The sequence below is a fragment of the Colletotrichum acutatum genome, assembly GCF_030867785.1.
Source record: "Colletotrichum acutatum strain CBS 112980 chromosome Unknown BDZ83scaffold_196, whole genome shotgun sequence".
Taxonomy (NCBI): domain Eukaryota; kingdom Fungi; phylum Ascomycota; class Sordariomycetes; order Glomerellales; family Glomerellaceae; genus Colletotrichum; species Colletotrichum acutatum.
The window spans coordinates 39,661-52,122 of NW_026849190.1; the positions used below are offsets into that span (position 1 = coordinate 39,661).

Consider the following 12,462-nt stretch of genomic DNA (forward strand, 5'->3'; position numbering starts at 1 on the left):
AGGCATGGTATGGACTCGAAACTGCAAGACGTTTTTTTCTTTGTTTCAATCAATGTATTTCTAGAGGCAATAACACATGCAGGGAGAAACAGGACCTAGGCGAAAATGGCAAGTCGTATGAATCCAAGGCTACCTTACGAAAACGACCATTTGCATGTGGGCTTGGGTTATTGAAGATTCGGGTGGTGGGTTGGACTACGAATGGCACTGCAACCATCTAACGCGCTGCACACTGCACGCTACGCAGATCACAGCAACATTCGGCGCAAAAGTTCCTCCTTGCTCACATAACCGTCCTCCCTTTACAAGTTGATGGGGGTGCAGTGACATTGACACGCCATCCAAATCGAGGAGGTGCACACTATCCCGATATCAATGCCAAGAGTGCATGATGGACTTCTAAAGTGCAATCACTGCAATCACTCTCTTTTTGCTTCCGAAATCCAAGGCGACGTGGCACGGTGGCATTTCAAAGAAAGTTCGATTCATCAGCTGCCGTATCTAGTAGAGTTTGCTGCCCAGCATCACTACGAATATGGTCTCCGACCATCAGTAATCAACGAGTCAAGAACGATCGATAAGCCCGAGGCGCGTGGAATCCACGGACTCGAGTAGAGTAGTTGCATCGAGTCATCCGAGCGTACGGAGTCTACCGATTACCTTATAGTGCGTATGATGACCACGCAGCGCGGTACCCGGCGCGTGACAGTTGCTGCGGTTCTCTCCCGAAAGTTACGTACGGGCCACCCGAAACCTACGTGTGCTTGAAGTCGGGACGTCGTTTTTGCAGGAATGCGGTCATTCCTTCATTGAAATCGCCAAGGCTGAAAGTCGAGTAGTAAAGAGATTTCTCCATGGTCATCCCGGCGTCAAGATGGCTATTCTCGACTGTAGCAGGGTTAGCGAGTCAGAACACGGGGTCCGCACAGGGGCCCGCCCCCTCGATCCCTTGGTGGAATCCGGAGCCACCCCGTAGTAGCGATTTTGGAGTCGGAGCTGCCCACCTGTGAGAACGGCTTGCTTCGCAGTTTGGGTCACGGGGCCCGACATGACGGCGATGCGCTCAGCGAGCTTCATGGCGGCTGGCACGACCTCTTGACGTGGAAACACCTTGTTGACCACGCCGAGACGCTCAAACTCGGCACCGCTGGCTGAGTCGCCGGTAAGGACGAACTCCATGGCCTATAGCTGGTCAGTTCACCAGTTTCAAGGTGAGAGCGAAGATTTCGGCTGTTCAAGTCGGCCACCACGAGTCAACCAGCTGGGTTTGGCTACTCACCTTGTGCTTGCCCAGCGCACGAGCTAGACGCTGAGTGCCGCCCGCGCCTGGGATTGTTCCGATCTTGATTTCTGGAAGTCCGAACGAAGCATCTTCGGCGGCGTAGATCATGTCGCACTGATCGTGAAGGGTGAGCCGTTTGGGTTTTACCTCGCAGAAACATGTGGGGGGGCAGCTCTTGACTTACTGCTAAAGCGATTTCGCAACCACCGCCCAACTTGAGGCTCTCACGTTAGCCTTGTTTCTGTGAGACATGCGAAGGCGAGGCAACAGAGAAAAAGAAAAGCACAGAAATTTGGAGGCGGCTCCCACTTCCGACACCACAACTTACTGCGAAACCAACCACAGCCGCGATGATGGGCTTGGAGAAGTTGGCAAAGGCGTCTGTTAGGTCCTTGAGAAAGGCGCGCTGGTGGGCCGCTGCCGTGGAGATCTGCACCAGCTCATTGAGATCCATCCCGGCTGCACCACAAAACGGATTAGCCAACGTCGCGCCTCCATTAGATTAGATGAGAGGGGGGCCTGCCAGTGGGACCCTGGTGCGGATTTTCATGACGTTTCAGGGACTTGGAAACAAGAACGACAACGGACATCCCCCTGTGTATCAAGTCCGTGGGGAATCGGATGGAGTTGAGATGGCAGTTGCTTGGTCGGGAAATCATTGACTGCCGTGCGCGGCGCCAACGATGATGAGTGTGCAGATGCACGTGGAAGGGCAAAGGAAAAGGGAAGTGAAGCCGAGGAAGACGAGTTGAGGATAGAGGATCCGACGACGGGGGTAAGCTTGTTGCGCCCCCTCCAGACATGGTTTTCTGGAGCCCAACTCTGAAATCTGTCTCGACTGGTATTATGAGGAGAATTGCAAAACGTACCACAGAAAGGACCTTCAGGGCCACCCGTAACGACAACAGCACGAATGGTGTCCAAGGCATCGAGATGAGCCAGAGTCGAAACAAGTTCGCCGATCATGACCTGAGAGAAGGCATTTCTCTTGGCTGGACGGTCAAATCGGACGAGGGCGACGCCCTTCTCGGAGTCAACCGTTAACTTGAGAGTAGTGAGGTTCTCCATGATTTCTCGGGAGCCGGAGGAGTTGCCGTATGAATAAAGCCACAAGAAGGAAGAAAAAAGAGTTCGGGGCTAGCGGATCACCGGAGTGCGGCGATTGATTAAAAAACGTGGAAACTTGGAGGTAAGGCGAGGTGACTCAGGCGAGAGAGGGGCAGTGTTGTTGTTGTTGATGGCTTGTTGAAGCAGCGTGCTCAGCACATGGCAGAGAGACAAAGAACTGGAAGTCGTCGGATCTTTTCTTCTCCCGGGTCTTGCTTTCTTTCTTCCTGGGACCCTTTTCTTCTTCGCCAGCAACAACATCACCGCACTTTATTAGAGAATCCCACCCGGTTATGACCGAATTCGGCCGAGGGGAGTGTCGACCTGGAGTAGCGTCACATCTCGGCTGGGGGTGAACTCGCAGAAGAAGAACGAAACTCGCATTAGGGTCGTTCAAGGGAGAGGGGTGAGCGTCCAAACGGTCGACAGGCATCATGAGCCGCGGAAGCCAGGGTTACCCCCGGGACGATGTGCAGACAGGGCACCATCCATGGCAGAAGCAAGGCACAACCCGCACAGGCGCCTAGCTTCCCTTTTTCCCTCCTCCTCCACGATCGCGGCACGTAATGGATGGCACATGTCGACTGATTGACAATAACTTTGTCAGCCCCCCCGGTCAATATCCATCTTCAAGACGTCCGTCCTCCACTGCCGTGCCCCTTGTTACATCCCACGGCAACGCCTTGCAAGGACCGTAAGGTGCTCCATCGACGAGACAGAGGACGACAGCTGCCGCATTGGGCGGATGTGGTCCGGATTGCCCTCCGGTTTTCCCGGATTTGGACATCTCATCCGGCGTGGCCCCGCCGGGCGGCCAGCGGTCCTGTTACCGCGGAATGGAGACAGTCGTTACGACAAAATTTCTGCCCACATCTAAAGGGGAGGAGGCGGATTCTCGACTGCTCCAGACGCTCCCTTGGCGGCCGTGCCTGTTACGAGGAATATAGTCTCCCTCTACTCTTAGTCTCTATTGCGCTTGCATCCATGGTCGAGGATCCGCTTCTCCGTACAGAGACTGCATTCGTTCATCGAGGGATCCTGATCACATCCATAGTCTTGCAAGGTTCCTTGTAAGTGACCCCGTCTTTACTACACTAGTTCATCACAGAGTCGTCCGTTCTCCACACTATCTAAAACAATTGTCTGCATAGGAAGGAGCTGAAAGAAGGAAAGAGTCCAGCCCTGATATCATCCATGGACCATGCCATGGCTGACGGGGGGGCTTCTGAGAACATGGAACCTTGTTTGAACACGGAGGTTGAGGCAATCTAGGCAGGTTTTGTTGGCGAAGTTACCAAAACGAAGAATGCGCTCCCCCACAAGGCCGGGCAGGGTCTGGTGCTTCTCCGTTTCTCTAGGACATTGGCGCACAAACACACAGACGCGATGGTCCCAGGAGGAGATATATCTGGTTCGAAGTGCCCACCTCTCGAGATGTGGCTACGAAGCGTGTTACTGGTAGGCAACATCACCGCAGGGCATTAACATCCAGAAGCTCATCACGATGTCTCCCCCGCGTTCGTTCCACTCTCTGGAGAACCTGTCCCTGGCGGACAGAGTTCTCTTCAACCAATTCAGCAGAGGGCCGAGCGATGTCATTCCCTACCAAGTCGTCCACCATGCCTTCGAGTCCATCGCGGCAGCACATCCTGACACCACGGCTGTCCGACACTACGATGGCACGACTATCACATACCGGGAGCTCAACCGCAGGGCCAACGTGCTCGCCAATGAGCTAAGGGGAACATACGGCCTCAGAAAAGGAGACCGTGTAGTGCTTGTCTACTCCCGATGCATCGAAATGGTCGTCTTCATCTTTGCCGTCCTCAAGGCGGGTGGTCAGTATGTCCCTCTCGATGGCGGCATCATCCCCGAAGACACGCTCGGCTATGACATCGTCGACTCCAACGCGCCGGTTGTGCTGTGCCTTCCCAAGTTCAGGGAGAAGGTGCTGCGCAGCGTGCCCTCTGAAAGGTGGGACCGTGTGAGGGTCATCGACCTCGATGCGAATAGTTGGCTGTGGACGCACGGCAACAATGGGCACCCCGGTGTCATTGTCAAGCCAGAGGATGGAGCCTATGTGATCTACACCTCGGGCACTACCGGGCGACCCAAGGGAGTGGATGTGAGACACGAGGGCGTTACCAACACCCTTCTAGCGGAGCCTTCCAAGCTGGGCATCCGTGTCGGGAAGAATGTAGCGCAACAGTTGAACGTCGGTTTCGATATGTGTAAGTCAAATGTCTCAAACTCTATTTCTCTTAGTGTCCGACCACGCTGACGCGGCAATGGATACTTAGGCGCGTGGGAGATTCTCGGCACCATGATGAACGGCGGAACACTTCACATCAGAGGCAGCGGCAATGATCTCTGGATGGATTGCCTGCAGCGCGTCGACACTGTCATCGCGACGCCTTCCGTAGTCCTCAAGCACATGCCCAGTCGCGAGGACTTCCCCAACATCAGGACGATCGCAGTCGGTGGTGAGCCCTGCCCATTGGCACTCGCTGAGCAGTGGGCGCCCTACGTGAAGTTCTGGAACGTATGCGGTCCTACCGAAATCAGCATTCTTAACACTGCGCATCTTCATAAGCCTGGCAAGACTTTGTCGATTGGCAAGCCTAACCCGAACACCAACGTTTACGTTCTCGACGAAGATGAGAACCCTGTCAAGATTGGCGAACCTGGCGTCATGTGGGCCGGCGGTCCAGGCGTTTCTAGGGGGTACCTCAACTTGCCGGAGTTGACGGCACAAAGATATAAGGTCGACAAGTTCGCAAAGGATGGGTTAGTTTTGCGCCTCGTTTTATTCCCTGTTCTTCCGGCCGAGACTTAAGAGAGAGAAAAGTACACTAACCAACACCATTCTCAGTCGTATGATGTTCAACACCGGCGACCTCGCCCGCTGGCTTGAAGATGGTAGCTTGGAGCCCCTCGGCCGGAAGGACGACCAGGTCAAGATTTCTGGCTTCCGCGTCGAGCTCGATGGTGTCTCTCGCGCTATTGAAAAATGCCCTGGCGTCGTCAAGGGATGTGCGCTGAAAATCGACGATCGTCTGTGGGGCTTCTACTCTGCCCCTGCGCCGATCGACGAAGCTCAGCTGAAGACTGTTGTCGGCGAGGGCCAACCGTTCTACGCCGTCCCGACCGTCTGGAAGTACCTCACCGTAATCGAGCTAACCCCCAACGGCAAGGTCGACAAGCGGGCCCTCCGCGACATCGCCGGTGGTGCGGCCCAGACTCCGCCGCCGCTGCCTCTGGCAGATATCCCGACGGGCATGTCGACGCCCCAGCAATCGTCGAGCGCCTCATCCATCAAGACGGCCGTCAGCCCCACCAGCGAAGGCGGCTTCACGCTCGTAGACTCTCGCACCTTCACTGTCGTCGATTCCCAGCAAAGGAACGTCGACCTGGAGAAGACGGCCGCATTCGTCGAGGAAGCGGCCGAGAAGGAGGAAGAAGAGTATGAACTCCCTTCCAAGAAGGGCTTCCACGGATGGAGATGGATCCGTCACCGCGGACTCAACGCCTACCGCAAGCTCTTTGGCGTCATCTTCCTCTCCAACCTCGCCGTTTTCGTGTGGATGCTGTATGAGAGCCGCAACAGCAACTTCTCCCTGCCCCTGAACCACCTGGCCACCGCCGTCGCCGCCAACCTTCTCGGGGCCGTTCTCCTGCGCCAGGACTACGTCGTCAACTTCATCTTCTGGGCGTGCTCCCGCGTGCCCACCTCTATGCCGCTCGCCATTCGCAGACACTTTGCGCGTGTCTACCACAATGGCGGCGTCCACTCGGGCTGCGCCGTCTCCGCCACCGTGTGGTGGGTCATCTTCACGGGCGCCGCAACCGGCAACTTCATCGCGCCTCAGTCCCTTTACTCTGTCAACCTCATCACCCTCGTCCTAACCTATCTCATCCTCCTCCTCCTCGTCATGATCCTCGTCATGGCCTACCCCTCTATCCGCGCCAAGATGCACGACCAATTCGAGTGGACGCACCGCTTCGCCGGTTGGTCGGCCCTCGCCCTCGTATGGGCCCACGTCATCGCCACGGCAGCCTCCATGTCCGCCGAGCCCCTCGGCCCGGCCCTGGCCAAGACACCCGCGCTCTACCTCGTGGCCCTTACATCCCTCAGCATCGCGCTGCCCTGGATGCGCCTCCGTCGCGTAAAGGTCGTCCCGGAGCCGCTCTCCAAGCACGCCGTCCGTCTGCACTTTGACTTCTGCACACCCGGGCCTTGCACCTCGCGCGGTGTCCGCATCACAGACAGACCCATGGTAGAATGGCACGCCTTCGCCGCCATCCCGGAGCCGAGCGGCAAGGGCTTCTCCATCGTCGTTTCCAAGGCCGGCGACTGGACCAAGCGCATCATCGAGAACCCGCCCACCTCGATCTGGACCCGCGGCACGCCTGCCTCAGGCGTCCTCGCCGTCGCTCCGCTCTTCAAGAAGATGGTCCTCGTCGCGACTGGCTCCGGCATCGGTCCCTGTCTTCCCGTTCTCATGGAGCGCCGGGTTCCCGCGCGCGTCGTCTGGTCGACCAAGAACCCGCTCAAGACGTACGGGCAGGGCGTCATGGATCTGATTCTCAAGGCGGATCCGGACGCGCTGATTTGGGATACGGACGAGCGCGGTAGGCCTGATTTGGTGCAGCTGGCGTATAATGTGTATAAGGAGAGCGAGGCCGAGTGCGTTGCGATTATTTCCAACGGGCCTACTGTGAATAAGTTTGTGTATCGGATGGAGGCGAGGGGGATTCCTGCGTTTGGACCGATTTGGGATTCATAAGCGTTGCGTTGTTTTCTATTCTTTTTTCTTTTACCCTCATGTTGTTTTTTGGGCGGAATTATCCTTCGCTGAGTATCATACCAAAGTCATTTCATTGTTCTCGTATAAATTAGCATCTAGTCTAACCCGTCTCTCGTATCTTGGACGAGCTGTAGACTGTCAAATACCAATCTGAATCCATAATCATCATCGTCTGTATCTCGGCTTGCTTGTGTTCAGTCCTTGCGTGACATCCATTTCATTTACCCCTCATGTAATCGCTCGAGAGACCGACGTCATTTCTCTAAACCAGAAACTGGCAATGCTTGTGGATCCCTCCACTCATGTTGACTGGCACGTGTAAGATCGGGCGGAGGCCAATGCAAAATAAGACTAGGTAATCGCAATTGCCTCCACAAATAGTTAATTGCCGTGATATCAAGGACGACAGAAGCTTGGCTGCTAGTTTACCAGTCAACCTTTATGCAGTCTTGTACGCTTTGGTATCACTCGTACGATGTCATCTCATAATTTTCTGAAGAGGCTCTCTTCTACACGTGCTGAAAAGACAACCTTTGAGAACTAATACGTCAAGATTCCGTTCCCGCGTAAGTCAACTCAAGGTACGGGGCTTTTTTAGACTTAGAATCGCAAGGTGTAAATGAAAGACAGTTTGTTGGATTCTGCGTAGGTAGTCGGACACGAAAAGCGGTCGGGGCCGTACCAACTGTTCTTCCACTTAAGGTACTTACAACTTCCTGGGCAACAGTCTGGTGACATCGCCCAATTCCTCCTCCTCCCATACAACTTACTCAGCAAAACAATCAAATATTGACATTCGTACCAACGGTACGGTTACCCTACTGACGTGTATACCAACACCGTTTCTCTCATCCAGACAACCCCTGTGTGTCTGGGTACGTGGCAGTGTATCAAGCACGCAGAACAAACGAGTTGGTTCCTAGTCTACTTGCCTAGTTGACACGGAGACTGGAACACAGTATCAGCTATCATGGCAGCAAGATGTGTCGGAGCGAACGAGATCGGAATAGAGTAGCGTTACATACCGCGTGCCGCCGGAACTCCCGTCGCCTCAATTTCTTCCGGCCCAGTGGGATGAAGATATTGTGGGCTTGCCGTCTTGGAGTTGTAGCGTTAAATTGTACAAGGAACAAGGTAGCACGCTCATGAGTCGCCAATGTTCCCATCCGCATACAAGCTTTTCGGCACTCGAGTCCCATGCAATATTTCCAAAATCGGCAAGTATAGTACTCGAATAGTTAGCTAGGTGGGATGTCGCGAGTTGATACCGACTGATTCTACACATTGACTTTGATAGCCGATCCAAGACGCCTCAAGCGTAGCTGACCAGACAAGCGGGTTTTCAACGTGGTCAACAGGGGAAAGAAGTATTTGAGTCAATACTCAAAATGAAGTGGATTGTTTTCTATCTTTATTATTCGTATGGGAATCGTTTCCTAAACAGGCAAGTCAGCATCGTTCAGAATACGAATACTAGAGTTTTCCACACTCAAGACAAACCGTCCAATTAACGGGTCCCAAAACAACGGTCACTGCGCCTCATGATGCACGACGGCGGGGAGAAATGCGCTTTTGGTGAGAACTAAGTTCTGTCACCCGGTTATCAAACTCACAGAAGCGGCAAATGGTTGTCTGCCTTTTGGCAGCTTGACATTTCAGTTCACGGCGCTGACAACTCACAACTTCAACCACATGAGTGCGATTGATGTCGCCATGGGAGAACTATGATCCCGGCGAAGTTTTCCATATCGCCTGAGTGACGAGACCGAAGCCGGAGCCAGACTTGGAACTTGCTCAACCTCTAGTGCAGCCTTTGGGGTAGAACAAGACAAATACGCGGAAATAGGCAGCTGAATCGCGGTCTGCATCCATAGGCTTACGTAGCCCTCCCCACCGGAATGAACCACTGCCGGAACGTCTTTGGAAGCACTTCATCCCATATTTCGCGACGGGCTTGCCGTGCGTGGTTCGTCGCTGACATTTCGTGTCATTCGTATTAGGCCCGAGCTGATCAGCGTTGTGTTGCTGACGGTATGTCCGCTTTTTTCGAGCATGCCCGCAATCTGACGAAAAATCCCATCTTTTGAAACGATCTACAGAGGGGCGGGTTGAGAATCGTTCAATGTTCTGAAGCACTCTGCGGTTGAGAGTTTATTGTTTTGCCCCCAGCGGCCCATGCAGATCCCACATAGACACACATCTGCGCTCCGCTTCCATGACACCCAGTCCCGACATCAACTTGTCAACATAGGGCAGAAGCGGGAACAATGACAGATCATCGAACATGTTTGACACCCCCCCCCCCCTGGAGGCCAGACCAAGACGCGGCGGCTGCACAGCCCGGAAAGTTTCGTAGAGAGTCATTAATGGCCGTGCTGACTATGTTTGTTGATCGCCGCGGATGGCAACGAACCAAAACGGTCCTCACGCGCGCGCAAAAGCTGCTGGCTGCAGTCCTTTTCGTATCCCCGTATCCGTTTCTTTTCTTACCCAGCCGGAAAAAGGCCTCTGCTAATTCTTTTTTTGCATACTCCTTCCTGCGCGTCATTCAACTCGAACCTCTTTGATCTTCTCTCAATCTAATCTTTTTCACTCGCAAGAAAGGGACCCAACTCATCTTTTCTTTCCAAATCTTGAAAGTTCGAATCAAAACGTCCTCTCATCTACAACCTTCTGAGAGCGCGCTAGACCATGTCAACGCGCTCGACACAAACCGTCCTAGAGACGCCGACGATACTAAGGAAGAGATCGGGTTTTCTGGTCCTCGCCGAATATGACAAAGCCGGCGCTCTAAAGACCAAGTATATCGAGTCGGCTCCGACTGCCGGATCATCTAAGGTCGATCTCACGGTAAGCTCCGCGAACAACATGGAGGACCCCTGGTCCCCCTCATTCTATCGATATCTTGCTGGGAGACAGGGGAGAGTTTGCATGTGATTTGACACTCGTTCGCGTAGCTCCCTCCCAGAAGAAAGAAGCCTTGGCAAGAGCTTCTCGAAATCTTTTTGCCAGATGGCTATCCGCATAGCGTTACAGATGACTATGCTGAATATCAGATTTATGTGAGTAAACACCGATGCGGACGAAGAGGTATCCAATCTAGCTCACACCTTAGTAGGACTCTCTTCAAGCTTTTGCTGGCACAATTGCCGGCATGATTTCCTCGCGTGCTGTTTGGCAAGGTAAGAACTTCTCTGCGTTGTCCCGGCTAATCTTGCCCTCCCTCCCTCCCTCAATCATCCTTATCTTGCTATGTGCTGACCACCAAAAAGGTCTGGGTGTTGGAGACTCATTAGCGTCACCAACTGGGGCTATGCTCATCCAAGTCACTCGAGAGTCTATGGGAAGGCTCGCAACCATCACGTTCGCTCATCTGTTTGCGACTTCAATTGAAGCAGAATGCAAGGCTTACCGCATGGCCTGTGACCTGTTGACCGACTCGGCAATGGTTCTCGACTGCGCATCTCCCTATTTCCCGCAAGAAGCCAGGTTTTTGGTTCTCTGTCTCTCTAGCATTCTATACTCCGCATCCGGCGTCGTTGGGAACGCATCAAAAAGCAGTCTTAGTGGTCACTTTGCCAAATGGAACAATCTCGGCGAGCTCAATGCTGTAAGTTCTAGGACTTATCACAGGGGAGACGCGTGCAAGATTAGAGTTGCTAACAGTACGCAGAAAGATGCCAGCCAGGAGACAGCCATTTCTCTGATAGGAATGCTTGTAAGTTGACATGAAGATGAATCTACCCCGAAAGCTTTGGCCTTTACTAACATATGCATAGACGGGAACGTTGTTGTTGTATTTCCTGACCGACGAAACATTATCGTGGATCGTGCTCTTTGTCCTCCTTGGCGTTCACCTTCTTCTCAACTGGAGGGGCGTTCGAGCAGTACACTCACGTCAGCTAAATCGTCAACGTGCCAACATTGCTCTGTCGGCACTATTTTCGAAAGACGAAGTCCTCACACCACTGAAAGTTTCCCACAGAGAACTCATCTTCGAGAAGCGAAGGGGAGAAGTCTTTCGCTGGAACTCCGGGCCAGTGTTTGGCCACTGCAAGTACGGAGTGCCCCTCAAGACCCTGCTTGAAGCCTTGGCCTATGGGAAGACCCATGAGATGTCCTTCCAGCTTTCAAGTGTTGACCTGTATACACTCATGGATGCATTCGACCGCGAGGAGTACGTTCTCTGGTGTCAGTTATCAACCGCGGCCAACGATGCGGCCTCAAGAATCAAAGTTATTGTCGTCCTGAAAGAAGGGGTGACGCCGAGGTCACAGCTGAAAGCTTGGTTCCATGGTCTGTTGCTGGCCAGAAGACTCAGCGGACAGGAAGAAGCGAACTTGGTGCGAGCTGAATTCGACCAGCAAGCAATGTTGTGCCACGTGGAGGAGAGTTTGCAAATCGCCAATGAAAAGTACGAGCTGTACGCGAGGAGACTGGCTTCTGCGGGCTGGAACATCGAGGTTCCTGTGCTGGAGACCCGAGCAGGCTCTCGCATTGTTCGGGAGCCTGACGAGATGACATCGCACTGAGTTATTTCGCCGGTCGCGGGGGTTGAGGAGACGATCTAGATGGTCGGGGTCAAACCTGCAACCGTTAGATTTGGTCTGAAGTTAAAACATGCAGCATAGCGTCACTGTGTCACAGTCATCTTCAATATCATCAGGTCTGCCTGAAATAGCTACCTCACGTCGTATTTCTCTGAGGTGCGTCTGATGATTTGCAGTATCAGCCCGTCCAGGTAGATATGCTTGTATAGATCAGCAGATTACCACCTTGATGATGCATTCTGAGCCGGATGCGAACAATGTTTGCGACTTATTGCTGCAACATCAAAGGATAACCCCAGAACTCTATGCGAACGACACGTGGGATTTTGGAAGTGTGTTGTGGGAACACCAAACACACGCAGATGCGCAGTTGGCAGCGACAGCCCACACCATACCGATCAGCGCGGCCCGGATGTCTGCCGACCCATCTCTGGGTTATTCTGTATCTTTTCTTTGCATTATTTGAAATTGGCAAGGTTATTCTGCTCAGTAGACTTGATACTCTACCGTGCACGTAGGCCTCCCGGCTGTGCTCGAGTAACGACAAAGCAAATTTAAGGTCGCTTTCGCGTTAGGAGATTTTAGGGGTTTCTACGTTGTTAGATTATGCTCAGGCCAATCTCGCTATCGGTAATTTGTTGATCGTCTTGGTCCCGTCTGCGACACTCGTCAGTCCCGACACCCCGTTCAACCCGTCCCGGCTCCCTACTGTTCC

General features: G+C 53.5%; 3 protein-coding genes across 3 annotated transcripts; 2 read left to right on the forward strand and 1 right to left on the reverse strand.

The window, feature by feature from the left end:
* Positions 1-684: 684 nt before the first annotated feature.
* BDZ83DRAFT_156128 (enoyl-CoA hydratase/isomerase) lies at positions 685-2,677 on the reverse strand. The gene is made up of 6 exons (XM_060501364.1): positions 2,152-2,677; positions 1,611-1,741; positions 1,467-1,496; positions 1,280-1,396; positions 1,005-1,182; positions 685-888 (listed from the first exon to the last, which is right to left on the reverse strand). Exons 1-6 carry the CDS (start codon positions 2,348-2,350, stop codon positions 755-757), a joined length of 789 nt encoding a protein of 262 aa, XP_060358284.1. The 5' UTR covers positions 2,351-2,677; the 3' UTR covers positions 685-754.
* A 1,216-nt stretch (positions 2,678-3,893) lies between these two features.
* On the forward strand, positions 3,894-7,176 carry BDZ83DRAFT_758025 (amino acid adenylation domain-containing protein; the record flags this gene model as incomplete). Its single annotated transcript, XM_060514975.1, has 3 exons — positions 3,894-4,620; positions 4,690-5,176; positions 5,262-7,176. The coding sequence occupies 3 exons, from the start codon at positions 3,894-3,896 to the stop codon at positions 7,174-7,176; spliced, it is 3,129 nt and encodes a 1,042-aa protein (XP_060358285.1).
* A 2,400-nt stretch (positions 7,177-9,576) lies between these two features.
* BDZ83DRAFT_156374 (vitamin B6 photo-protection and homoeostasis-domain-containing protein) lies at positions 9,577-11,853 on the forward strand. The gene is made up of 5 exons (XM_060501365.1): positions 9,577-10,047; positions 10,155-10,259; positions 10,316-10,379; positions 10,470-10,915; positions 10,977-11,853. Exons 1-5 carry the CDS (start codon positions 9,889-9,891, stop codon positions 11,727-11,729), a joined length of 1,527 nt encoding a protein of 508 aa, XP_060358286.1. The 5' UTR covers positions 9,577-9,888; the 3' UTR covers positions 11,730-11,853.
* The last annotated feature ends 609 nt before the right edge of the window (positions 11,854-12,462 follow it).